Below are 25,704 nucleotides of genomic sequence, written 5' to 3' on the forward strand. Positions count from 1 at the left end.
TGCAGAGCGAAGCTATGCACAGGCAGTTCAAGGGTGGTGTGAGCTCAGTGGCTCTGGTATTGTTTTTAATTCAATATTTTGTCCCTGTGCGCCAGACTCCTTTATTGGATGAGAACACTGTTATTGGATCCTGCCCTGCAGGCTTCCCCGAACGATGGCAGCTAGGTTGTTCTAGAGTCTGATGAGTCAAGGCAGGGCGAGAAGACAGCAGAGAGTTCCAGAAATTCTGGTGGTTACAAGCTGTTCTGTGACACGCACAAAAATATTAACATATGTTTTCTTGACCTTTTCCCTTGCCCTCCCTTCAAGGGAGGACAAAGCCCAGGAGGCAGCCTTCACATCACCCTCTTCCTTTTTCCTGCACATCCGCTGTATATTTGGATCCTGCAGTTTCCCTCCTCTATTCCCTGTGCCCAGTGCCACTAAGTTCGAACCCCGATCATCTCCTGTACTGACAACTGGTCTACCCCATCCTCCCCCGCTGCCCTCAAACCCATTGTCCTTATGATAGATGATCTTATTTGGGAGCTCCTAAAAGATAAGGATTCAGATGTACAGAGTTTTATTTGGGAAGTGATCCCAGAAAGCACTGGCATGCAAGTGAAAGAAGGACAGGGAAGGGAAGGCAAAGGGTTACACTGTGGACACCTGGGGTTGACCTCACTGGACACTTCTGGGAGCCAGTGAACAACACATAGTTCAGAGGTATCCCACCTGAGGAGTGAGGGAGGTAGGCACTTATCTACTAAGTTCATCAGTTGGACCACTGTTCTGGAGATGAGGAAGGGTATTCATTCTCTGGCATCTCTGACCTGTTCCACAGGCAGGCAAAGGAGGTTCCAGTGGTCAGAGAAAGTCCTTGGGTCAAAAACACAGGTGCTGGCATTTGGAACTGAAAGTTCCAATGGGTGGGAAGCAATGACAAGACACATCCTTTGACTTAAAGCCCCCTGATGGACCCCTTTGCTCTTTGGGTTAAAGACCCAGATACTTTGCTATGTTCTACAAGGTCTCAGTGGGCTGGGCCCCTGCCCACCTCTCTTGCTTCCCCTCAACCCTACCCGCCCCCCTCTCTGGACTTCAGCCTTTCTGGCCTTTTCTCTATTCCTCAAATGTGCTTTGTCCCACCATAGGACATTTGCATATGATAACCCCACTGCCTGGTCCTTCCACATTGCCTAGATATTCCTCCATATCCTTTAGGTCTCTAGGTCACACAATTCCATCTCCCATGCTGGTTATGTTCCCTCAGTTCTCCATTGAGATAACTGGATTCCTTCTCTTCTGGGTCTATATTTGTGTGATTATGCAGTAATATCTCTCTTTCTTACCAGACTCTGAATTCCAGAGCCCAGGAGATTGCCTGGTGTATAGCAAGAATTTGATAAATATTTTGTTGACTGAATGAATGGATGAATGAAATTTCCATGGAGTCCTTTCTTGTGCCAATTGGAATACTGGGTATAGAGATGAATTCAAAAGAAACTAAGAGGAGGGTGCCTGGGTGGCTCAGTTGGTTCAGCATCTGCCTTCAGCTCAGGTCATGATCTCGGAGTCCTGGGATTGAGTGCAGCCGGCGTCTCCCTCTCCCTTTGCCCCTTCCCCCAACTCATGCATTCTCTCTCGCTCTCTCAAAAATAAATAAATAAAATCTTTAAAAAAAAAGAAAAAAAAAACTAAGAGTCTAAGATCATAACAGGAGGGCCATAGTTGGGGGGAGGAAGCAAGGGAGAGGCAGACAAGATTCCACAGGGAAGGATAAGAAAAGAGAGATTGGCTGGTGGTGTGTAGGTTAGACAGTGGGGCTAGAAATGGGTGAGGAGAATAGTTAGCACATTTTCATGTTTGCTACTCAATAACAGCCCTTTGCAATTTCACCGGGAACTTTCCAAGGTTTGTTTGGTTTTCAAGGTGCGTATGGTTTCCTTTTGCATGTCATCTTTTATGAAGACTGCCCAAGGCAGCTCTCTTCCTGTGGTCCATACCTGTGCATTCTGTGTGTTCCATCAGTATCACAATTTGGTGAAAAGATCACTTTCGAGTCACACTAACTTGGGTTTGAATCCTGGTTCAGCTCTTTCTCGCTGTGTGGTCTCGGGCAGATTGCTTACCCTCTCTGAGTGCTGGTTTTCTCCTCTGTAAGGAAAGGGTAATCTTCTGGCTTTGTGTGGTTGTTGGGAGGCTCAGGGACCCAACAGAGGCCAGCGCCTGATACATGGTTTGGATATTTGATAAATAATGCTATTATTGCCCAAACATACCTCATGACTTCATACACCAACATTAACTCAGCACCTACTCTATGCCAGGCATATTCATTCTAATCAATCCTCAACAACACTGTGAGGTATGTTGAGGAAGACAGCTCAGAGTTCACTGAATCTTACCCCTTCTCTTTCTTGAGCCCACAGAGAGACCACATTTCTTAATTTTCTTGTACATTGTAGTATCGATGTGACTACTTTCTGGACAGTGGTTGAGTTGGATGAGGGCAGATGTGAAATGCCCCACTTCCAAGCTAGATATTACATCTCTCATGGGTCTCCATGCTCTCTCATTTCACCCACTAGCTGGAGACGACTTCCTCAAGGCCCCAGTGGATGGAAAGCCACAGAGTGGAAAGAAACTGGATGACTGCATTAATGTATAAGAGGCCATGTGCCAAACATCCTCTTCTGACTACTTTAATGAGCAAGAAATAAACATCCATTTTGTTGTTTATTACAGAAGTTAGAGAGCTTTGATTATTCCACTATTTTTACCCACATTTGAAAGATGATGGAAAAGAGTCTCTATAAGGTGAAGTGACTTGCCCAGGGTTGTATAGGCAGGAGCTGCAAAGCCAGGATTTGGACTCCAGAACTTACCAGAATGTAACCGATGCTGCTTTCCTCTTAGCTTTCAATAAATATTTGTTGAATGGATGCAATTAAGAGTCTTGATTCCCTAGCCTTAATGTTAAGAACCTAGGGGGAAAGTAGCATAAATATAAATAGCACAGTGGTCAAAAAAAAAAAAAAGGAAGAAAGGAAAAGAAAAATCAAGATGTGTGGATCTCCTTTACTATATTGTAAGTTTCTGGAAGGCATATACTTTATTTTTACTCATTTTTAAAAAGATTTAAGAGAGAGTGGGAGTGGAGAAGGGACAGAGGGAGAAGGAGAGAGAGAATCTGAAGGAGACTCCATGCTGAGTGTGGAGCCTGATGGGGGTCTTGATCTCAAGACCCTGAGATCACAACAACACCTGAAATCAAGAGTTGGATGGTTATTCAACAGAGCTACCTAGGGCCCCTTTATTGGGCTCCTTTTCAAATATTTCCCAGCACCTGTCACAGTGCTTGATACGTTGTGGGTGCTCAAACACGGCCCCTCAGCTGAACTGTCACAAATAGCACAACCTGGGTGTTCCCCCAACATTTTCAGGTGGTGGAGAAATACCTTGAAATCACGGTCCTTCTTGCAGAATACCATGAAATAGTGACAAACTAATGTTTAAATGAGTGAATATATAATGTGTAAAAATCACATACCATCTTGCACTCTACCATAAAAAGTGGAAGCAGGTACTAAAGCTGGGGGGAAATGCATTGGGGAATAATTTAAAATAAAGACAATTCTTCCCATTAACCCTTCTCTCCATGAACTGGCCTACAAGTACCTGTCTTTCACGGTTGAATTTTAGAACAGGTGGGTCCAGTTTGTAGAAGTGTTCCATGGGAGCATGATTTGAAAACCACTGGATGAGTTGGTTGGAATAAGAGGGGCCAATTTATTAATGGACAAACTTCCTGTTTTCATACTTGCTAGTTAGCTGCTTAATACCCACTGGTGACCTCCTCAGAGCAAGACAACAGGACTGTGTGATCCACTCAGGAGGTCATGGCACATTCTGGGTCCTGCAGCTTCTGGAGTGCCAGAGAGCAATGCCGTAGACAGGGCAGCAGGGGCAGCGGTGAGCCTCCTTCCAGTGACATTGGGGTGAGGGTGAGGGTGGGCTGATGCCCATGAAGAGGCTGGAGCAGAAGATCCCTTGAGAGGATCATCCAGGAGTACACCTGGGCTTATGTGCACCCAGAAAAACTCATTTATGAGAGCTCGGCTGACGGGCTTATACTGGTGGACAGAGGAGCTCTGAGTCAGAGATGTTACTTAATGGCAATGGGACATCATTTATATGCCCAGGATGTCAACCTTGGGGAAATTTAGGACTTTGGAATATATAAATGGATATATACAGTTTTTTTTCGAAGCCAAAACTCGAAACTGAAGAGATGGATCAGTTGTTTTCTTGACGTATGTTTCTCATAGCACCATTTCCATAGGACGCTAATAGGCGTTATGTGAAAAATGGTGTCTGTGTTCAAAAGGGTTGGAAAACGTGTGGAACACGATGAAACAGGTTTCCCCCTGCAAGACTGCTCAGAGCTTTCGATATACTAAGGTGCTTTGTGATCCTCTGTGAGAAGGTTTAAACTCAGCAGCTTCCCCTCTAGCCGATCTGGGGCACATGGCCATTCTCTGCCTTCATTGATATCTGCTGGCAATGGTTCAGAGTCTAATGGGCACTAATCGAATGCTTAGTTTATCAATAAACCACAGGGGCTGCCAATGATGGGAATATCACTCTTTGGTACCTAAGCTGCTTTGATTTTATCTATTGTTGCATGACAAAATACCTAAAAACTTAGGTTAAAACACCAAAACATTTATTATCTCACTGTTTCTGTGGATGAGGAAGTTAGGAGCAGCCTAGATAGGTGATTCTGGCTCCCATGTTTCATGGGGTGGCTGTGAAGATATCATCCAGGGTTGCAGTCATCTGAAAGCTTAACTGGAATCAGAGACTCCACTTCCAGGATGGACCCAGTGAATCTCACTTCCTGGCGTTCATGCCCTGTATGGTCCCTTCCCACGATGAAAGGTCTGGCCTGTGTCACCTATGGAATATTGCAGAAATGATGGGCTGCGACTTCTGAGACTAGGTCACAAAAGACATTGCAGTTTCCACCTGGTGTTGGTCTTTCTCAGATGACTTTTTCTTGGGGAAACCAGTCACCAAGTTACAAGAACACTCGGGCAGCCAGACAAGAGATCCATGTGGCAAGGAATTGAGGTCTCTGGCCAAGAACCAGTGTCAACCTTTGGGTAAGCCATCTTGGAAGTGACTGGCATCTTGACTACAATCTCAGGAGTGACCTTTATCTAGGAAGAGTCTGCTAAGCTGCTTCCAAATTCCTGATCCACAAAAACTGTGTGATATAATAAATGTCCATTGTTCTTTCAAGCCATTATATTTTGGGATAACCTGTTACACAGCAATTGATAACTAATGTACATTCTTAGTGCTAAGGCTAAGTAATAAACAGATGCTTCAGCTCACTGGTTAAGGAGACTGCTTACTTCCCAAGCCAGAAGTGATCTTGACTGATATTCTTTCACTGACCCCCAAATAGTAATTGCATAAATAGTTCTCTCCATCTCTTATCATGAAAGTACCTCTGGAAAGTCTGACTCATGAGGACCATTGGTCTGTGGCATTGATGAGGGAAGCCCCTCAGAATTAGGGGTTTATGAAAGTCATTACACTGTTTTGGGGTTTTGTTTTGTTTCTAGAGAAAGAGCAAGAGAGAGCAAGCAAGGTGGTAGGGCAGAGGGAGAGAGAGAGAGAGAGAATCCTAAGCAAGCTCCATGCTGTGTGGAGCCTGCTGGGGGCCTCTGTCCCACAACCCCAAGATCATGACCTGAACCGAAGTCAATAGTTGGACACCTAACCAACTGAGCCACCCAGGTGTTCTGAAACTCATTACATTCTTATGAGCCATTGTGAGTGCTGGTTTTCATAGCTTTTCCAGTCATACGTATCTGACTGCAGAATCCTTTCTTTATGCAATGGACATATTTGGTCCCTACCTGTATCCTTGTTTCCTTCATTCCTAATTCCTAAGAAAAAGGCTCAGAAAAGGATGATCTCTCTTATTCTTCTTGATATTGTGCTTGGAACTGCTGCTGCCATCCTGTTGGCAGCTGAATAATAAAATGAACTCCAACCTATCCTTCATCCAGCTTCTACATTATCAACTCACCAATCACTCTCTCATCTCTACTTCTGTCCACACCCACACCAGCCCCCACCTTGGAATTTTTTTTGAAGTAAATTCTAGCTTTCATATTATTTCATATAGGTTTTAGTATGTATCTTTGAAAGATTAGGACTCTTCCAACAACGTAATCCAATTCTATCATCACATGTCAACAAAACTCAAAATAATTCCTTTTCTTTGCATATCCATGACTGTTGAGTTCTTACTTGGCTCACGGTATATCTAAGAATATAAATTCTTGTATCTACTTGAGACCAAGGACTGCTAGGAGAGAGAATTACTCTTTAGCATTCAACAATCATCTGTGCCTGGATCATAAGTATCAGTATCATTTGAAAGGTTAACTGAGCCTAGATCCCTGCTGTGAAATGCATAGTCAGACAGGCTTGGTTTGGGGTATTGTCAGTTACTAACTCTATGACTGTGGGTAAGTAACTAAACTCTCTACATTTCAGTTTTTACAACTATTTAAAAATATTAGAGTGGAGAGGATCCAGGGATCTGGATTTGGGTGATGGGAGGCAGAGAGAATAGAGACTCCTCTTGAACCCCAGCAATTGCATTCTGCTCCCCAGAAAACACATCCCCTTTCCACTGCCTACCCTGTAACTCTTCCCCACTCATTCAGTGCCTAAATAGAGGAGTCAGGCACTGTTACATGTTTCCAATCAACCTACAATTGCAGGGTAGGAACTCAATATTGGTGATAAATATACTTTATGAGTGTTTTTTGAGGATATTTTCTTAAAGGCTGTTCCAATAAATAATTTACTGAGGCAATGAAAGATGGAGGAAGCTACTCTGATTACATCTTGGAGCACCTAAAGCTTGAAGTATAAGGAAGCTAGGCAACCCACAGCTATTTAAAAACTTTCTGGAAGGGATAATTCTTCCAAGTTACATTTTTGAAAAAGATTACATCTCAGCAGTTGGTCTCTTAGGTGGTGCCCTTCTCCTGTCTCTGTGGATTCCACTCTGAAATTGTCATTTTCATCACCATGTTTTTGCACTGCTTGGTGCATAGTTCATAGCCGCCTCCCTTTCCCCCCCTTGTTAGTTTTTTTGAGGTATAATTGACATAACATCATATTAGTTTCAGGTATATTATGTAATGATTTGATATTTACATATATTGCAGAATGATCACTTATTAAGAATTAATTAATTAATTAAGAGTGTACTTATCAGTACAGTTGACATCCATCATTTTACGTAGTTACAAAAAACTTTCTTTTTGTAATGAAAAATTTAAAGATCCACTCTCGTAGTTATTTGCAAATAGGCAGTACCATATTAACTACAGTCACCAAGCTATTCATTACATCCCCATGACATTCATTTTATAACCAAAAATTTATAACTTTGACCCCCTTCACCCATTTCTCTGACCTTCCCCAACCCCCACCTCAGGCAGCCACCAATCTGTTCTCCATATCAACAAGCTATTTTGTTTTTTAGATTCCACATATAAGTGATATCATATGGTATTTATCTCCTTCTGTATGACTTATTTCACTTAGCATACCCTGTAGCTCTTCTGAACTTCCATTTCACATCTTTAAAATTGGAATAGCATAGCAGTAGGATTTGGGGTAGGGATTTGAATGTGTTAGTATTATTGCTGGGAATGAGTCACTCGATCTGTATAGAGTGATTGGCTTACCCATTAAACCAGCCACTAGTTAATGGGTGCCAATTAAATGCTAGGTATTGTTTTAGATTCTGGAGTTATTATGGTGAACAATCCAGCAATCTCTGGCTTTTTGGAGCTGAGAATATGGAAGGGAAAACAGACTTCAAATGAATGAAAAGCAAATAAATATAGAAACACCAATCACAAATGTTCTGAAGATAATAGGGATGCTGATAGAGAATCTTAAGGGAAGGAGAGGGACTGGCTTAGATCTTGTAAGTCAGAGGAGACCCCTCTGATACAGTAACATTAGCTGAGACCTGAAGGATGGGTTTCTCAAGCCTTATCCCCTGGAGATTCCCAAGAAAGTACTAATGGACCCTCTCATCAGGTAAAGTTGAAGTGCCCTAATATGATACTCAAGATCCTCCATGATTAGAACTGCCATAAGATACAGGATGCCCAGTTAAATCTGAATTTCAGATGAGCAACAAAAAAGTTTTAATATGTTACTAAATATTGCATGGAACATATTCTTACTAAAAAAATTCATTGTTTAACTGAAATTCAAATTTAACTGAATATCTTAAATTTTTATGCATTAAATTTGGCAACCTTATTCAAGATCTTCCCCAGACACCCTCTCCTGCCTTACTTCCCATTTTTTCCTCTGCATATCCTATGCCTCATCTACAAGAAGTGTTCCAACTTCTATGTCTTTGCTCATGCTTCTTCCTCTGCCTGGGTCACCAGTTTACCATTATATCTTTTTGGCAAACTCTTCTCATCTTTTAAACCTCAGTCCAAATGGCATCTTCTCTGGGAGACCTTCCTTGGCAGAGTACCTTAGCCACGTTGCAGGGTGCTCACCGAATCTGATTTTCATGGGGTTTGCCTTATGATTCTGTGTTTTAACACCTGGTCTTTAAAGACACACAGACAAGATTGAATGCAAAAGAAAGCGTATAGGAATGATCTAATTTTTCCTGCTTCTCTGCCCATTCAATTCCCACTTAACTCCCCATAACATTAAGACCAAACAGTTTTGGAGTGCTTTTCTGCACCTGCTAAGTGCTTTGCGTGCACCATCTTATGTAATTTCCCTGTAATATTATGAGGTCAGTGCAATTGAATATCCACTTTGTGGGCAAGGGGATGAGGCATGTAGAGGTGAAGCTGGCTGTCGTTTCCACAGGTGTAAAATGGGGATCATAACACTATGTTCCTCATTAGGCTTTCTCCAACTAGAATGTGGGTTCCAAGAGGACAGGAACTTGTTTTCATACAAACTTCTGCATCTTCAGCGCCTATAGTTGTGTTAATCATCGAGGAGGCACTCAGCAAATGCTTGTTGAACGAATGAATGAGTCTCCCTGTAGATGAAGAGAACACAATTTAGAGAAAGAAAGTAACTTGCCAGAGAGCAGACAAGTAGATGTCGTGGAACTTTGAGGAGAATCAGAGTCAGTGGTGTATTGGTAAATTTGTAACAACCAGCTCTCTGAAACACCAGTAACCCTGTAGCATTTCTTTGCAACATTTGTTTGATTTCCATGGTATAAATACTCCCACCATGGCCAATTTCAAGCAACCAACCTGAGGTCAACTTGAAAATTTCCTGAAAATTTAATCATAGGCTCTTGCTAGCCTATTTATACAAGCTGGCTCCAGAACACCAAGTACTGGGACATAATTCTAAAGGTTACACAGTTCCAAAAGGTACATTGCCACCTTTATTCATCCTGTCTCCTTGAATTAGGCACAGTCCATACAGCTAAGGGAGGTGGGAGGGGGAGGACACTCAAATAATTCAGTTCAAAGCAGATTGCGTAGATGATTCTTTAAGAACATAAACCCAATTGCAAAACTTGCTTAAAATTTTCATTTTATTTCTGGGATGCCTGGAAGGCTCAGTGGGTTAAGGCCTCTGCCTTTGGTTCAGGTCATCAGGGTCCTGGAATCAAGCCCTTTGTTGGGCTCTCTGCTCAACAGGGAGCCTGTTTCCCCCTCTCTCTCTTCCTGCCTCTCTGTCTACTTGTGATTTCTCTCTCTGTCAAATAAAGAAAATCTAAAAATAATTTTTTTCAATTTATTTCCAATACTCTTAACATAAACCCAGTCTCCTTACCAAGGCCCATAAAGGCTATCATGAAACCTCCTCCTGTGCCAAGCACAGTACTAGGCTTTTTGTACCAGGATATAACAGTGGACATGGCAGACATAGTTCCTGCTCTCATGGAGACTGTGTCCAGTAAATAAGGCTGCCAATAAACAAGTGATCAACCATTAAGTAGAAAATTACAGACGGAGGTCTGTGTGCCATAAAGGAGGTGCTAGGAAAGAGAATTATGAGGAAAGAGAAGGAGTTACTTACTTGGACTGAAGATGGGTTGAGGAAGGCTACTCTGAGAAAGTGACCTTTGAGACTTGAAGGATGAGGAAGAGTTGGATGAAGTATGGGGCTGGTAGCCAGGAAGAAGAAGAGAAGATTTGGCTCTTTGAGAAGTTCTATAGGAATAACTTCTGTATAATTGGAGATAAGCGGAGCTGAGATAGGGAGGGTGCTGTGGTCGGAATGTTTGTATCCCACCAAAATCCGTAAATGGAAATCCTAACCTTCAAGGTGTTGGTATTAGGAAGTCGGGCTTACAGGAGGTGATTAGGTCATAAGGTTGGAGTCCTCATGAATGGGATCAGTGCTTTTCTAAGAAGATGTAAAAATATCCCTTAGCCCTTCCATCTGCAAGGGCATAGTAAGAAAGTCAGTGAACCACAATGCAACCTCACCAGACAACAAATCTGTTGGTGTCTTGGTCTTGGACTTTCCAGCCTCAGAACTGTGAGAAATAAATTTCTGTTGTTTGCAAGCCACTCACTGTGTGATATTTTTCTCCTAACAGTCTGGATGGACTAAGACAAATGTCATGGATGTGAAGGTCAGGGGGCTAAATGGCTAAGACGACTAAGGGAGAGGTTTAACACTCTTATTTAAATCTCAGGAGCCCAGATGCACCCTTTGAATGATTCTCTTCTAATCATGGCCAACTTCCTCCTACAGAAAACCTTTTTATATCTCTGGGGCAGAAACAAGATCACCCAGTTCCCATCCGGACTTACAAAGACGAGTAAGTAGAAGCCCAGAGAGGGCGATGTGATCGCCAACAGTTTCTCAGTCAGTAATAGCTGTAGGCGTTGGATAATATACTTTCTGAGTCAGTATTATTAAAGAAAAAACAGCAAAACAAAATCACGAAGGGAACCATAAAGAGAGCCGCATAGGTAATTTGCACTTTCTACTAGCCACATTTAAAAAGTAAAGAGAAACGGGGGAATTAATTTTGTATTTTGTTTGACCCGATATATTCAAAGTATAATTTCAACATGTAATCAAGAGAACGCGTAGAAATCCGTGTGCATTTTATTTACATGTATGGCACTTTTCCATTCAGACTAGCTATATTTCAAGCCCCCAGCAGCCGCATGTGGTTAGTGGTTACAGAACTGGACAGTGCAGTTCTATGCCTCAATTTCCTTATTTGTGAAATGAGGATAAAATTGACTAGGACATGGAAGGATTAGGAGAGCACAAGTGAAACGTTCAGCGCTCCGCCCTGCACATAGGTGGCACCCAATAAATCTTGGCTCCTTTGAGTTTTTTCTCTCACCATACCCGCCCTCCTTCAAGTCTCCGCCCCCTTTCCCCACCCCCTTCAGGCTCCGGGCGGAAGCAGCACCGTCGTAAATGCAGCGCGCTTTACGGTGGCGGTGCCTTTTACCGCAGTGTGGCCGGCTTTCGTGTTACTCATACATTTACCTCATTGGCTCTGCGACCCGCTCACAGCACTTTCCGGCAGTGTGGCTGGAGCTGCAGTGGAGGGGGTCGCGGTTAGGGCGTGAGTGGAGGGAACCCGAATAGCAGGTGTTGTCTGGGCCTGGAACCATGGATGTGGGTGAACTTCTCAGCTACCAGGTATGAGAGACGAGGAGGGTCGGGCTACCGTCCCCTCACCCGGGCAAGGGTCTCCGGTCGCGGGACCAGAGTCCCTTCATCTCACCTCCTCTCACCTCTGTCCCCGGCCCGCGTCCCCTCATTTCTCATGTCCGAGCTTCTCATTTCACTTCACTCCCCTGAGACTCTCCTGGGCCCTTTCAGCTCATTCCTTCTCAGAGCCTAGGCCCCTTCCTCTCAACTCCAGTCTGGGCCTCTTCTTAGCCTACCCTGGACTGGGCCCTGGTTCCCTTCAACTCTTCTGAAGGCCCCAGGTCATCTTCACAACCATCTCCCTTCAATTCTCTTGTCCCCCGGTCGCTGAGTTGTTGTTGGTGGTGGTGGTGGTGGTGGCGGTGGTGGTGGGAGGGCACTGGTCTTTCCTGCAATTGAGGCCCGGCTTCCCCACTGACTGGCCATGTGGGTTTTGGACAATTCATTTTGCCCTCTTTGAGCTTCAGTTTTTGTACATATAAGACGGAGACTGTAATAATGCCCAATAGGGTTATTTGAGGACTCTATTAACTACTGGATGTGAAAGCCGGTTTTAAAGTGCAAAATCTGTTCCCATTTTAACTGCCATTGTTGGGAGATATTTGGAATTCTAGCATGGGATGGGACCCTAGGAATCTTGTCTTCCCTGCTCAGGCAACTTGGTGGGAATTGGTGGTGCAGAGGGCAGAAAGGACTTATCCAAAATAACTCAAGTAGGAGCTGGATTAGAGTCGAGGTCTCCTGGCTCCCAGTTCAAAGGTTTCCCCATCTTTGACTTCCTGCAGCTGCCCTTGTGAGAGGCAGTAGAATCCTGCTGTCCAGTATGGTAGCTGTCCATGTGTCCAGTTGAAGTGGAGCTAGTATGAGTCGAAAAGTACTCTTAAGTGTAAAATCATGCTGAATTTTGAAGATTCAATATGAAAAATAAAGTTTTTATGCTAACCCTTGATTATTGATTATGTTGATTAATCATATTATGGGTAATGGGTGAAATAAAATTTAAAATAAATTTTACCTGTTTCTGTTGACTTTTTAATGTAGCTACTAGCCTTTTAGTATGGCTATTAAAAATTACATATATAAATGGTCTTATATTTCCATTGGGCAGCTTTGCAGTAGAGAATAGGTGATTAAGAGCTATGTGTCAGGGACCACATGTTCCTTGGAATCTCTGTTTTGCTATTGAGTGGCTACTGTAACCTTGAACAAAATACTTAACCTCTCTTATGTGTTGGTCTCCTCATATGTAAATAGGGGCAAAAAGGGCACCTACCACAGAAGTCTATTGTGAAACTGTTGTGAAATGTAAAATGCTTAGACCAATGCTTGTCAAAGAGTAAAAGTTCAGTGCATGTTAGCAATTATATTCATGCTACTCCCTCAGCCAACATACAAAGAATGGACCTTGGAGACTCTAGACATTATAGAGAAGAACTTTGAATGGTTGACATATAGTCAAGAGAGTTCTCTTTTTAAGACAGTTATTGAACATGAAAGAAGACAGGAAATAGGAGGGTTGGTGAATGAGTGGTTCTGTGTCTTTTTGGGAGTTGCAGAATGGCTAGCCCATTGACTCAGAATATTAAAGCTAAAAGAGGTTCATTCATTTGCTCAAAAATTTATTGACCAACTACTGTGCAAGGCACCAAGTCCTCTGAGTATAGGACACTGAACAAAATAGGCAAAGTTCTTGCTTTTGAAGAGCTTGGTGGGAAAGTAACAAGATAATAAGTGTGTAAACAAAGAAGAAATTCAGATTGTGATAGGTACTTTGAAGGATAAGCAGGGTGTACTATAGAACTGTGCTGTTTAGTGTGGTAGCCACTGGGTACCTGTGACTCCTGAACACTTGAAATGTGGCTAGTTGGAATTGAGAGCGATAGGTGTAAAATACACATTGGATTTCCAGGACTTAGTATGAAAAAAATTAATGTAACATATATAAATAATCTTTATATTGATTCCATGTTGAAATGATGATATGTGGGATATATTAGCTTAAAGAAGATATTTTATTAAAATTAATGTTACCTTCTTTAAAACTTTTCAAATGTGACTGCTAGAAAATTTAAAATTACATATGTGGCTCATCTGTGGCTTTCAGTATATTTTTATTAGACACTGCTACAAAAGAAAATAACCCCTGGCAGTAGGAGATAGGACCTGTTACTTTTGGTGATATCGTCTGGGAAGGACTCCAAGGAATGGATGTTAAAGGACTGAAGGTTGAGAAGGAGTCAATCATGTAAAAGGGCAGAGCATCAAAGCAAGGGAAGAGCAAGTATGAAGGCTATGAGGTAGAAGCTGGTGTAGCCTGTTAGAAGATCAGGAAGAGGACTGATGGAACTAGAACATGGTGAGTGAGTAGGAGAATGGGAGGTGATGAATAGGAAATGTAGGCAGATGACAGACTACGTAGGCCTTCCTGTAGGCCATGATAAGAAGTTTGAATTTATTTGGAGAGATGTTATAGATAACCTCACGTGGACCACTTATTTGCCAATGAAAAGTGAACCCCATTCTGGTAAAGCAGTTCCCCAAGGTTGTGGGCTAAGGTAGTAGCATAGTTGAAACCAGAATCCCAATCTCCTTATTTTCAGTCCTGTTTGTTCCCCACATGCACTATTCAGGCAGTTTCCTTTCTGCAGGACTGCTGTCTACTCCTGTTGTTCCTAAAAGATGGTACAGTCTGGAATCTAGTCCATAATCAATGAAATAGCACCCATCCTCTTGTGGAAATGGATGTTGGTCATTTGAATTAATGGATGCAAAAGCTCTTCAAAAACAGCAACATTTTATAGGTATGAAAGATGCATTATTTGCACCATATCTCAAAATCTTTATAACAACCCTATGAAGAAGGTACTATCTTTAATCCCTGTTGTACAGAAGAGGGGACTGAGGTGCAGAAAAATACCTGCCTCATAGATGAAGCTTCTAATAACTGTGCTGTACTGCCTGCCTGCTCCTGGCTGGATGCTGAACTAAAGTGCTTTCTGATGCGTTCTTACAGGTAATTCTCAACATGCCCTTTAAGGTGGGTGACATGCCTATTTTACAGAGAAGGAAGCTTGAGCTAGAGAATTCCATTACCTGCCCAAGGACAAACAGTCAGTAAGGAGCAGAGCCAGAACTGGAACCAAATAAATACTCAAATCTGGGTTTTCGTTTTGTTTTCAGTTTTTAAAAAACTGAAGTATGGTACATCTATAGAGGAATGCCTATATTTTAGTGCTGTTGATTATAGTTGTGATTTACAAAGTGGACTCAGCATGACCACTGAAGTTCATTCCTCAGGAACTTATCTGATTTGAACATCCCCACCCTCAGACTTTGATTCATTAAGTCTCCTGTGGGACCTTAGAATTTGTGTTTCTTTCTTTCTTTTTTTTTTTTTTTTAAAGATTTTATTTATTTGACAGAGAGAAATCACAAGAGAGGCAGGCAGAGAGAGAGGAAGGGAAGCAGGCTCTCCGCTGAGCAGAGAGCCCGATGCGGGACTCGATCCCAGGACCCTGAGATCATGACCTGAGCCGAAGGCAGCGGCTTAACCCACTGAGCCACCCAGGCGCCCCAGAATTTGTGTTTCTAACAAGATCCCAGGTGTTGCTGAAGCTCTGGTCCAGGGACTACATTTTGAAAGTGTACCTGGTCTAGAATGATCTAAATTCCTTTTAAAATTTTACCCGGCTGAGATTGTCCTCCCTTTTCATAGTTGTTAGTTTTAGTTTTTTTGAGCTTAAGTCATATTTTTTCCCTGCTATCCACGATATTGAGAGCAAATCACTTAATCTTTCTGGGCCTCAGTTTCCTCGTATGCCTAGTGAGGGGATTAAGTAAGTCTCTCAGAGGTCTCTTCTAACTTTAAATTCTGTGATACTAATTATTTAGGCCAAAAGCTCTAGAGCTTTCAAGGGATAAAAAAGCTTGATGTAGGAGAATGAATCGGGGCTGAAAATCTGGGAGATTTGAGTTTTAATCCTCCCTTTATCATTACTTATGTGGGTGACTCAGGACAAGTCACTTTCCCTCTCTGTGTATCTTTTTACTGCCTGTAAAATGAGGGGATAAAGCTCTAAGAGTTGTTAGTTTCCTTTCCTGGAATTCAGAGATTAAGGTATGCAAGAAAAATATGTAATGTCAAGAAGTATTTATTTAAAGTATTTAATATTTTTTGGGTGCTTCCTAAATTTCATTTTTGGTACAGCGTGGTGGGAAGATTCCAATTTTCTGCTGAGATTGGTTCTTCTAGTAATAGAGTTAGGCAGTAAGTGCCTCAGTATATGCCTTATATCCTTGACATATGTTAACTATTCATTTGAGAAGACAGGAGAATTACAATGTGGACAGGAGGTGGTGGGAAAAGTCTTAAAGAGGAAGCCAGTTATGTTCCTAATATGGAAATGTACTTTTTTGATGCCTTCAGGCTTAGACATCTCATCAAGAAGTGTGCCCAGCAGTTCATTGGCTGAGAAGTTTCTGCTGCACAGGCATGCATATGAACTTCAGGGCATTCTCATTAATACTAATTCCACAGATGTCTGGAAAAAGTTCTTACCCTCGAAGTTTTGCAATAAAGAATTCACATTTAGTGCAACTTGGCTCAGTGGAAATGACTTGCTTTGTGACATGAGAAGTATTCTCTTTGAGGCAGATTGGGGTCAGGGACCCTTGGTTTTAGCAAGACTGCAGACACTCACTCCTTTTGTGACCTATCAGTAGTACCATAGCATTTCCTTGGATTGCAGGGGCCTGTAGGAATTTATAATCTTGCTCCTTTCCCCTTATTTCTTTCTTTTGAAATAAAAAAAATTTAATGACCTAAACTGACAAGAATAGTGTTAAAAGAAAGTATTTGAGAAAAGGAAAAGGACCCTAGTCTAACAAGTATTTTTATAGTCCCACAGTTATTGTATATTGCATGGCAATAACCATTGTGTCTATACTGTTTTGTGTTCTACACTTTTAATGTAACACTGCCAGAAATATTTCCTGTGTTTCTACCTGGTCCTCATGTTATTTTTAATGTTTTCATACTTTTTGTTCAGGTGATAGACCAACCATTTTTCCTTAAATTGTTCCTCTATAATTATTTAGGGGAATTATTTATGATTATTTAATGGTCTTCAGGAGTTTGTTCTTGGAGATACTATTGCAGTAAACTTCTTCATTTGTTTGGCATTTCCCCCTCCCACCTGCTGTTAGAAATTACCACGTGCCATCTCCTGTGCTTAGTATTACATGTACAAAAATTATTAAGACATTGTCCTGGACCTTAAAGAATTTGTAACTTGAGGAATGAAACAGACATTTCAACAATGAACTGCGTGAATAAAGTATTATGGGAGCACAGTAGAAGGAACGATTGGACAAGCCTGGAGAAGGGATGTATTAATGGATGTGCTCATTGAAGAAAAAGGATAGGATGTTGGAATCTCAGCCATGATGAATGAATAGGAATTCTGTGGGTAATGAAGGAGGCCGAGGAAAAGTCATTCTTGACTAGGCATTAGTGAGAGCAGAAGCATGGGAGTGAAATGTTGGAGCATTGAGTAAACGGAGGGGAGTGGCAGATGATGGGGTCATCTCAGCTGCAGATACGTTAAGGAACACACCGTGCTCATCTGGAATTCATCTTTTATCCATTTATGGTGCTAACAGCAGTGGGTGTTCCAGTTTTACCACAGTCTTGATACTACGAGGTGTCACAATTTTAATTTTGTCTCGTTAATCTAGTAGGTATGTAAAGTGTTGGTTCAAGTTTGCTGTAATAGGCATTTTTCCCCTGTGTGTGCTATCGTTTGTATTTCGTATCATTTGCCTCTTCCTCCGGAAGGTACTGCTGTAGTTTGTAATTGAGCTTTTCTCTTGTGTGTTTTTGTTGTTGTTGTTGATGATGGGGTGTATGTCAGAAATGTTTTAGAAGACTGAACTCACGTGCTCATTTTGTAGTGGCCCCATTCCACCTATAACCCTGAGAGTATTCTCCTCACGATGTTTTATAGCACCGTGATACAGGCACTTTTTGCATGACAGTTTAAACTAGTGCTTTTCAAAGTTACTTTTTGTTAGTGGGGGGACTATAACAGATAAAAAGCTATTTTCATTGATATTTCCATTTCAGGGTGTTTTCTCTTTCATCTCCTGAGTGATTTCTTTCTTAATTTCATTTCCTCTCTTTGCAGTTTTCTCATCCTCTTTCTTGCTGGCACATTCTCTTCATACTCACAAAACACATATTTATGTGCCTCCTCACACACTACATGGGTAACTCAGAGGCAGGGACCAGCACCTGGCAAAGTGTCTAACCCATAACTGATGGCTCATAAATGGTTGTTTAATGATTGAATCAACCAGTATATACCTTCAAATATGCTCTGGCTGTTTCCCCCTTTGAAAAGTTTTTGTTCTGATATCTTGTTGCTTGCTGATTTATATGTCTTTGTTTTCATGTTGGACATCAAGAATGTTTGATTCATATATGTTACTTCAGTTTCTGAATTGTCTTCTTCATCCATATCATCTCTTGCTACTCTTGCTGCAGAACCTACATTTTTTGAACTTTTATTTTGGAATTAATGTTGAATTTACAGGACTTTGCAAAAATAGTAGAGAAAGTTTCTGAGTTTCCATATACTCCTCACCCAGCTTCCCCTGAAGTTAACATCTTCTATAGCCATAGTACAGTGATCAAAACCAGGAATTCATAATTCTGGTAACTGAACCACAGACTTAATTCAGACATCACCAGTTTTTCCACTTAGATCCTTTTCCTATTTGAGGATCCTATCCACGGTCCCACATTGCAGTTACTTTTCATTGTGATTTTCATTGTGTTTTATGATCTTGACCTTTTTGAAGAGTACTTACCAGTTGTTTTGTATGATGTCCAAAACCTGCATTCTTGGAGGTTGCCCATACCCTCTGCCAAAGATTTTCTTGAGTCTCGTTACCCTTGACTCTTCCTTAGAATTTGATTTTATAATCCTGTCCCTCATCATAGATGAACTCATCCATTCTTATGTCTTTCAGCACCTTGATATAGACAACTGTTAGCTCCATAGCCATGATCTAGGTTTCATCTGTCAGTTTCATCTGTCTATTCTGGCCGTATATTCTGGGATCACATAATTCTCTGTATCTCTCCACCTACTCCACCACCTATCCCCAATTCTGCATTTTAGTCAGGGGTGTCTCTGTTCAGCAGACTAAAGAAGCATTGGAGCTATTTCTCAAAGATGAAGGACAAGGTTCTTTTCCTCATGGATCATAAGATCCTGTGAACAAAGAGGTCTGCCTCCTTTCTTAGGAGTCAAGACAGTGTCAGGATATAAAGATGTTTAAGCCACAGTTTTGCTCTCATGGAGCTTGCAGTCTAAGGGTGGCATTCCACAGATTTGAAAACTGATACTCTAGTACACAGTGTCATTGTGGTTACAGAAGAATGAACAAAATTTGGTGGCACAAGCAGGAGCAGCTCTGCCACCAGGAAAGCTTTGCAGAGAAAGCATTGCTTCTTCAATCTTCTCTTTATTCCTTCCATCATAGTATAGACTCTTGGGACTTTGTCAAATAAGTAGCTTTCTGGTTGGTCTTACTTTTTATTTTTGTGGATCGTATATTGGCATGTTGAACATGGGTTTATTTCTTCTATAGGCCAACAGAACAGTTTTCACTGGGCATAGACTTCAGTCCTACATATTTCAGCTTCCTTGGAGGTAGGTTTTATTGAGATGGCCTAATTTTGGAGGTGAACTTGAGGAAGACAGCCATACCTTTCTGTAGTCCCTCACTAGGCATTGTTTAAACTGGGGGTTAGAGGGATGCCTGGCTGGCTCAGTCCGTGGAGCATGCGACTCTGGATCTCAGGGTCATGAGTTCAAGCCCCACATTGGGTGTAGATCTTACTAAAATGAATAAATAAATTAATAAATTGGGGGATTGAATTTATAAATTTACACCAATAGAGAAGTTTTCAGATGTAAAAATAACTACATTTGAGAATGTGGATGGCTCAGAAAAGCCTGTCAGCTCTATTGGAGAGAATAATTCAAGGCATGTGTCCTCTGAGTGTGTCCATTAGGTGTCTTTTCATGTTAGTGTAGTGAATGAACACTACCTTGGGGTCAGACTGCCCGTGTTTGAATCCCATCTCTGCTGTTTGCTAGCTGTGTATCTTTGGGTGGTTAATTAATCTCTTTAAGCCCCAGGTCTTCATCTTTAAAATGGAGATTTTAAATCTCCATTTAAAAAAATCTCCATTTTGTCATCTTTTTAAAAATATAGGATTAAATAAGACAAGGTGGGTAATGCTAAGTAGTATAGTGTCTGACATATTGTAAGTGCCCAGTAATGTTAGCTGTTAAATTTTAATTATTGATATAATTACAATTAACACACATGCTTCAGCAAAAGAAAAAAATGTTTTTTTGAATTCTACAAAGCTGCCTCAGTATTCCCAAGGTCATTGGTCCCCCGGAGATTAAGGTTTAGAATGCTATAAAAGGAAATGAGAACAATTTTTCACCCACACATGCCACAGTATAGAACTGTTTTCAATAGATTAAAGCACAACCCTATTCCACCACAGTTAGCAGTCATTGATATCAAGAATTATGTCATCAACACAGTAATTCTTTTCCCCAGGTCTCTTTAATATTGCTGAGATATCTCAGTGTTCCCCTTTCCTGGAGCCAGAAATCTCATTTACAAATTACTCCTTTCTTTTTGTTTCTTTCTTTTCCCCCCTAAGGTTCCTGAAGGAAGTGGTTGGTTTTGGTTTGAGTCTTGTATGGCTATAAGATACAGCAGAAATTCTCTTACTTTTTCCAGAGTCAGACATTTGATTCTAGTATTTCAGCTGAATAGTTCAAAGCTGTTTTCTTTTCTGTAGTGTTCTAGGAGTGACTGGTCTGAGAGTGTGTTGGCCTAAATTTTTAAAACCCTATTGCGGGTTGGTAGATAGAAACTAGATTATCTTTGTCCTGAGCTCAGTGAACGATCTAGTGAGACAACCACGGTGCATTTTCATCTGTTAACTCATTTTATTTATTTATTTATTTATTTTAAGATTTTATTTATTTATTTGACAGAGATCACAAGTAGGCAGAGAGGCAGGCAGAGAGAGAGAGAGAGAGAAAGAGGAAGAAGCAGGCTCCCCGCTGAGCAGAGAGCCCGATGCGGGACTTGATCCCAGGATCCTGAAGGCAGAGGCTTTAACCCACTGAGCCACCCAGGCGCCCTCATCTGTTAACTCATTTTAGATCATCAGTTGCCTGTGAGCAGATTATCTGCTTGGGCTGCTTAGACTTCCCTTCAACTACCCAGCAGTGTCCAAAGCCATTGACTGAACTGAGAAGGATTTGACCTCAAGCATAGAGTATTATGATGCTTCCCTCTGAGTGTGTCTGACTGTATTCCAATGGCAGGTATACTTGTTTTTTGAGCAGATTGTTTGGTGTTCTTTTTTTTCCTTTTTTTTTTTAAAGTTTAAATTCAATTAATTAGACATACAATGTATTACTGGTTTTGGGGGTATGGATCTGTGATTCATCAGTCTTATATAATACCTGGTGCTTGTTAAACATATACCCTCCCCTATGTCCAGCAACATATGTGGTATCCACTCATCTGTTGATGGACATCTGGGCTCTTTCCATAGTTTGGCATTGTGGACATTGCTGCTATAAACACTGGGGTGCAGGTGCCCCTTGGGATCATTACATTTGTATCTTTGGGGTAAATACCCAGTAGTGCGGTTGCTAGGTCATAGGGTAGCTCTGTTTTCAACAATTTGAGGAACCTCTGTACTGTTTTCCAGAGTGGCTGCACCAGCTTACATTCTCACCACCAGTGTAGGAGCTTTCCCCTTTCTCTGTATCATTGCCAACATCAGTTGTTTCCTGACCTGTTAATTTTAGTATTTGGCATTATTTATGTGTTTGTTTTGTTAATACATAAAATTGAGGATTAATTTTTTATTTGACTTCCCCTTAAGTTAAGAGCGATTGAGTTTAAAATTACTTTTAGGGGGCACCTGGGTGCCTCAGTCATTAAGGGTCTGCCTTCAGCTTAGGTCATGATTCCAGGGTCCCGGCATCAAGCCCTGCATCGGGCTCCCTCCTCAGCGGGAAGCCTGCTTCTCCTTCTCCCACTACCCCTGCTTGTATTCCCTCTCCCGCTGTCTCTCTCTCTCTCTCTCTCTCTGTGTCAAATAAATAAATAAAATCTTTTTTGAAAATTACTTTTGGAATTTTTTTTTTAAATTTTTTTAAATTTTTTATTTATTTATTTGACAGAGAGAGATCATAAGTAGACAGAGAGGCAGGCAGAGAGAGAGGGAGGGAAGCAGGCTCACTGCCGAGCAGAGAGCCCGATGCGGGACTCGATCCCAGGACCCTGAGATCATGACCTGAGCCGAAGGCAGCGGCTTAACCCACTGAGCCACCCAGGCGCCCAGAATTTTTTTTTTTTAAGATTTTATCTATTTATTCGACAGAGAGAGATCACAAGTAGGCAGAGAGGCAGGCAGAGAGAGAGAGAGAAGAGGAAGCAGGCTCCCCACCAAGGAGAGAGCCTGATGCGGGGCTCGATCCCAGGACCCTGGGATCATGACCTGAACCGAAGGCAGAGGCTTTAACCCTCTGAGCCACCCAGGTGCCCCTACTTTTGGAATTTTTAATAAATTAAAGCATTAACAGTACATCAGTCTTCTGCTGGTGTTTCATGTTAGAATGCTATTTTCTTCACAGCTTTGGATAAAATAAAAGAATTGTGGCTAGAGTTTGTCTTGTTATCTTTTATGGGCCTCTTCAAACATTAATACTTCCATGGGAACAACTGATAGCTTCTCATATTAATGATAAGGGAAATTTGAGCATTTCAGGGGTACCTAATTACTGACAGAGAAGCTGAAACATGGAGTGGGGGCTCTGGCCAGGAGCAGCTGTTGGGCAGAGGAAGGTAAAGATGCCAAAGAACCATCAGAATGTAAAAATGCACAAAACTAGGAGCTGGTTCTTTGAAAGAGTTAATAAGATGGATAAACCCCTGGCCAGACTTACCAAAAAGAAAAGAGAAGGGACCCAAATAAATAAAATCATGAATAAAAGAACAGAGATCACAACCAACACCAAAGAAATACAAACAATTATAAGAACATATTATAAGCAACTATACACCAGCAAATTTGACCATCGGGAATTGACCATCGGGAAAAAATGGATACATTCCTTAAGAAATTATAAACTACTGAAACTGAAGGAAGAAATAGAAAACCTGAACAGACCCATAACCAGAAAGGAGATTGAAACAATCATCAAAAATCTCCCAACAAGCAAGAGCCCCAGGCCAGATGGCTTCCCAGGGGAATTCTACCAAACATTTACAGAAGAATTAATACCTCTTCTCCTGAAACTGTTCCAAAAAATAGAAATGGAAGGAAAACTTCCAGACTCATTTTATGAGGCCAGCATTACCTTGATCCCAAAACCAGACAAAGACCCCATCAAAAAGGAGAATTGCAGACCAATATCCTTGATGAACATGGATGCAAAAAATTCTCACCAAAATACTAGCCAATAGGATCCAACAGTACATTAAAAGGATTATTCACCACAACCAAGTGGGATTTATTCCTGGGCTGCAAGGTTGGTTCAATATCTGCAAATCAATCAATGTGATACAATACATTAATAAAAGAACAAGAATCATATGAGACTCTCAATAGATGCTGAAAAAGCATTTGACAAAGTACAGAATCCTTTCTTGATCAAAACTCTTCAAAGTTTAGGGATAGAGGGTATGTACCTCAATATCATCAAAGCCATCTATGAAAAACCCACCGCAAATATCATTCTCAATGGGAAAGACTGAGAGCTTTTCCCCTAAGATCAGGAACACGGCAGGGATGTCCACTATCACCACTGCTATTCAACATAGTACTAGAAGTCCTAGCCTCAGCAATCAGACAACAAAAAGAAATCAAAGGCATCTGAAGAGGCAAAGAAGAGGCAAAGGCAAAGAAGAAGTCAAACTCTCACTCTTTGCAGATGATATGATACTTTATGTGGAAAACCCAAAAGACTCCACTTCAAAACTGCTAGAACTCATACAGGAATTCAGTAAAGTGTCAGGATATAAAATCAATGCACAGAAATCAGTTGCATTTCTGTGCACCAATGAGAAGACAGAAGAAAGAGAAATTGAGTCGATTCCATTTATAGTTGCACCCCAAACCATAAGATACCTAGGAATAAACCTACCAAAGAGGCAAAGAATCTGTACTCAGAAAACTATAAAGTACTTATGAAAGAAATTGAGGAAGACACAAAGAAATGGAAAAGCATTCCATGCTCCTGGATTAGAAGAACAAATATTGTGAAAATGTCTATGTTACCTAAAGCAGTCTACACATTGAAGACAATCCCTATCAAAATACCATCCATTTTTTTTTTCAAAGAAATGGAACAAATAATCCTAAAATTTATATGGAACCAGAAAAGACCCTGAGTAGCCAGAGGAATGTTGAAAAAGAAAGCCAAAGTTGGTAGCATCACAATTCCAGACTTCAAGCTGTATTTCAAAGCTGTCGTCATCAAGACAGTATCGTACTGGCACAAAAACAGACATATAGATCATGGAACAGAATAGAGAACCCAGAAATAGATGCTCAACTCTATGGTCAACTAATCTTCGACAAAGCAGGGAAGAATGTCCAATGGAAAAAAAGACAGTCTCTTCAACAAATGATGTTGGGAGAATTGGACAGCCACATGCAGAAGAATGAAACTGGACCATTTCCTTACACCACACACAAAAATAGATTCAAAATGGATGAAAGACCTCCATAGAAGACAGGAATCCATCAAAATCCTTGAGGAGAACACAGGCAGCAAACTGTTCCAACCTCAGCCGCAGCAACTTCTTCCTAGAAACATAGCCAAAGGCAAGGGAAGCAAGGGCAAAAATGAACTATTGGGACTTCATCAAGATCAAAAGCTTTTTTTTTTTTTTTAAGATTTTATTTATTTATTTGACAGAGAGAGATCACAAGTAGATAGAGAGCCAGGCAGAGAGAGAGAGAGGGAAGCAGGCTCCCCGCTGAGCAAAGAGCCCGACACGGGACTCGATCCCAGGACCCCGAGATCATGACCTGAGCTGAAGGCAGCGGCTTAACCCACTGAGCCATCCAGGTGCCCAAGATCGAAAGCTTTTGCACAGCAAATGAAACAGTCAACAAAACCAAAAGACAACTGACAGAATGGGAGAAGATATTCGTAAAAGATCAAAAGCCTTTGCACAGCAAAGGAACCAGTCAACAAAACCAAAAGACAACTGACAGAATGGAAGAAGATATTTGCAAATGACATATCAGATAAAGGGCTAGTATCCAAAATCGATAAAGAACTTATCAAATTCAACACTCAAAGAACAAATAGTCCAGTCAAGAAATGGGCAGAGAACATGAACAGACATTTCTGCAAAGAAGACATCCAGATGGCTAACAGACACACGAAAAAGTGCTCCACATCACTTGGCATCAGGGAAATACAAATCAAAACCACTATGAGATACCACCTCACACCAGTCAGAATGGCTAAAATTAAGAAGTCAGGAAACAACAGATGTTGGAGAGGATGCGGAGAAAGGGGAACCTTCCTACTCTGTTGGTGGGAATGCAAGCTGGTGCAGCCACTCTGGGAAAACAGGATGGAGGTTCCTCAACAAGTTGAAAATAGAGCTACCCTACGACCCAGCAATCACACTACCCGGTATTTACCCTAAAGGTACAAATGTAGTGATCCTAAGGGGCATGTGCACCTGAATGTTTATAGCAGCAATATCCACAATAGCCAAACTATGGAAAGAAACTAGATGTCCATCAACAGATGAACGGATAAAGAACATGTGGTAGATATACACAGTGGAATACTATGCAGCCATCAAAAGAAATGAAATCTTGCTATATGCAACGATATGGATGGA

General features: G+C 41.3%; 1 protein-coding gene across 1 annotated transcript in view; it reads left to right on the top strand.

The window, feature by feature from the left end:
• Window positions 1–11,554: 11,554 nt before the first annotated feature.
• The window catches only part of CTNNBL1 (catenin beta like 1), a 167,702-nt gene continuing 153,552 nt past the window's right edge, over window positions 11,555–25,704 (top strand). The window contains exon 1 of the mRNA XM_045981189.1: window positions 11,555–11,706. Within this exon, the coding sequence (XP_045837145.1) occupies window positions 11,677–11,706 (30 nt within the window). The 5' untranslated portion in view covers window positions 11,555–11,676. The remainder of the gene's footprint in view (window positions 11,707–25,704) is intronic.

The sequence above is a fragment of the Meles meles genome, chromosome 16 (assembly GCF_922984935.1).
Source record: "Meles meles chromosome 16, mMelMel3.1 paternal haplotype, whole genome shotgun sequence".
NCBI classification, from domain to species: Eukaryota; Metazoa; Chordata; class Mammalia; order Carnivora; family Mustelidae; genus Meles; species Meles meles.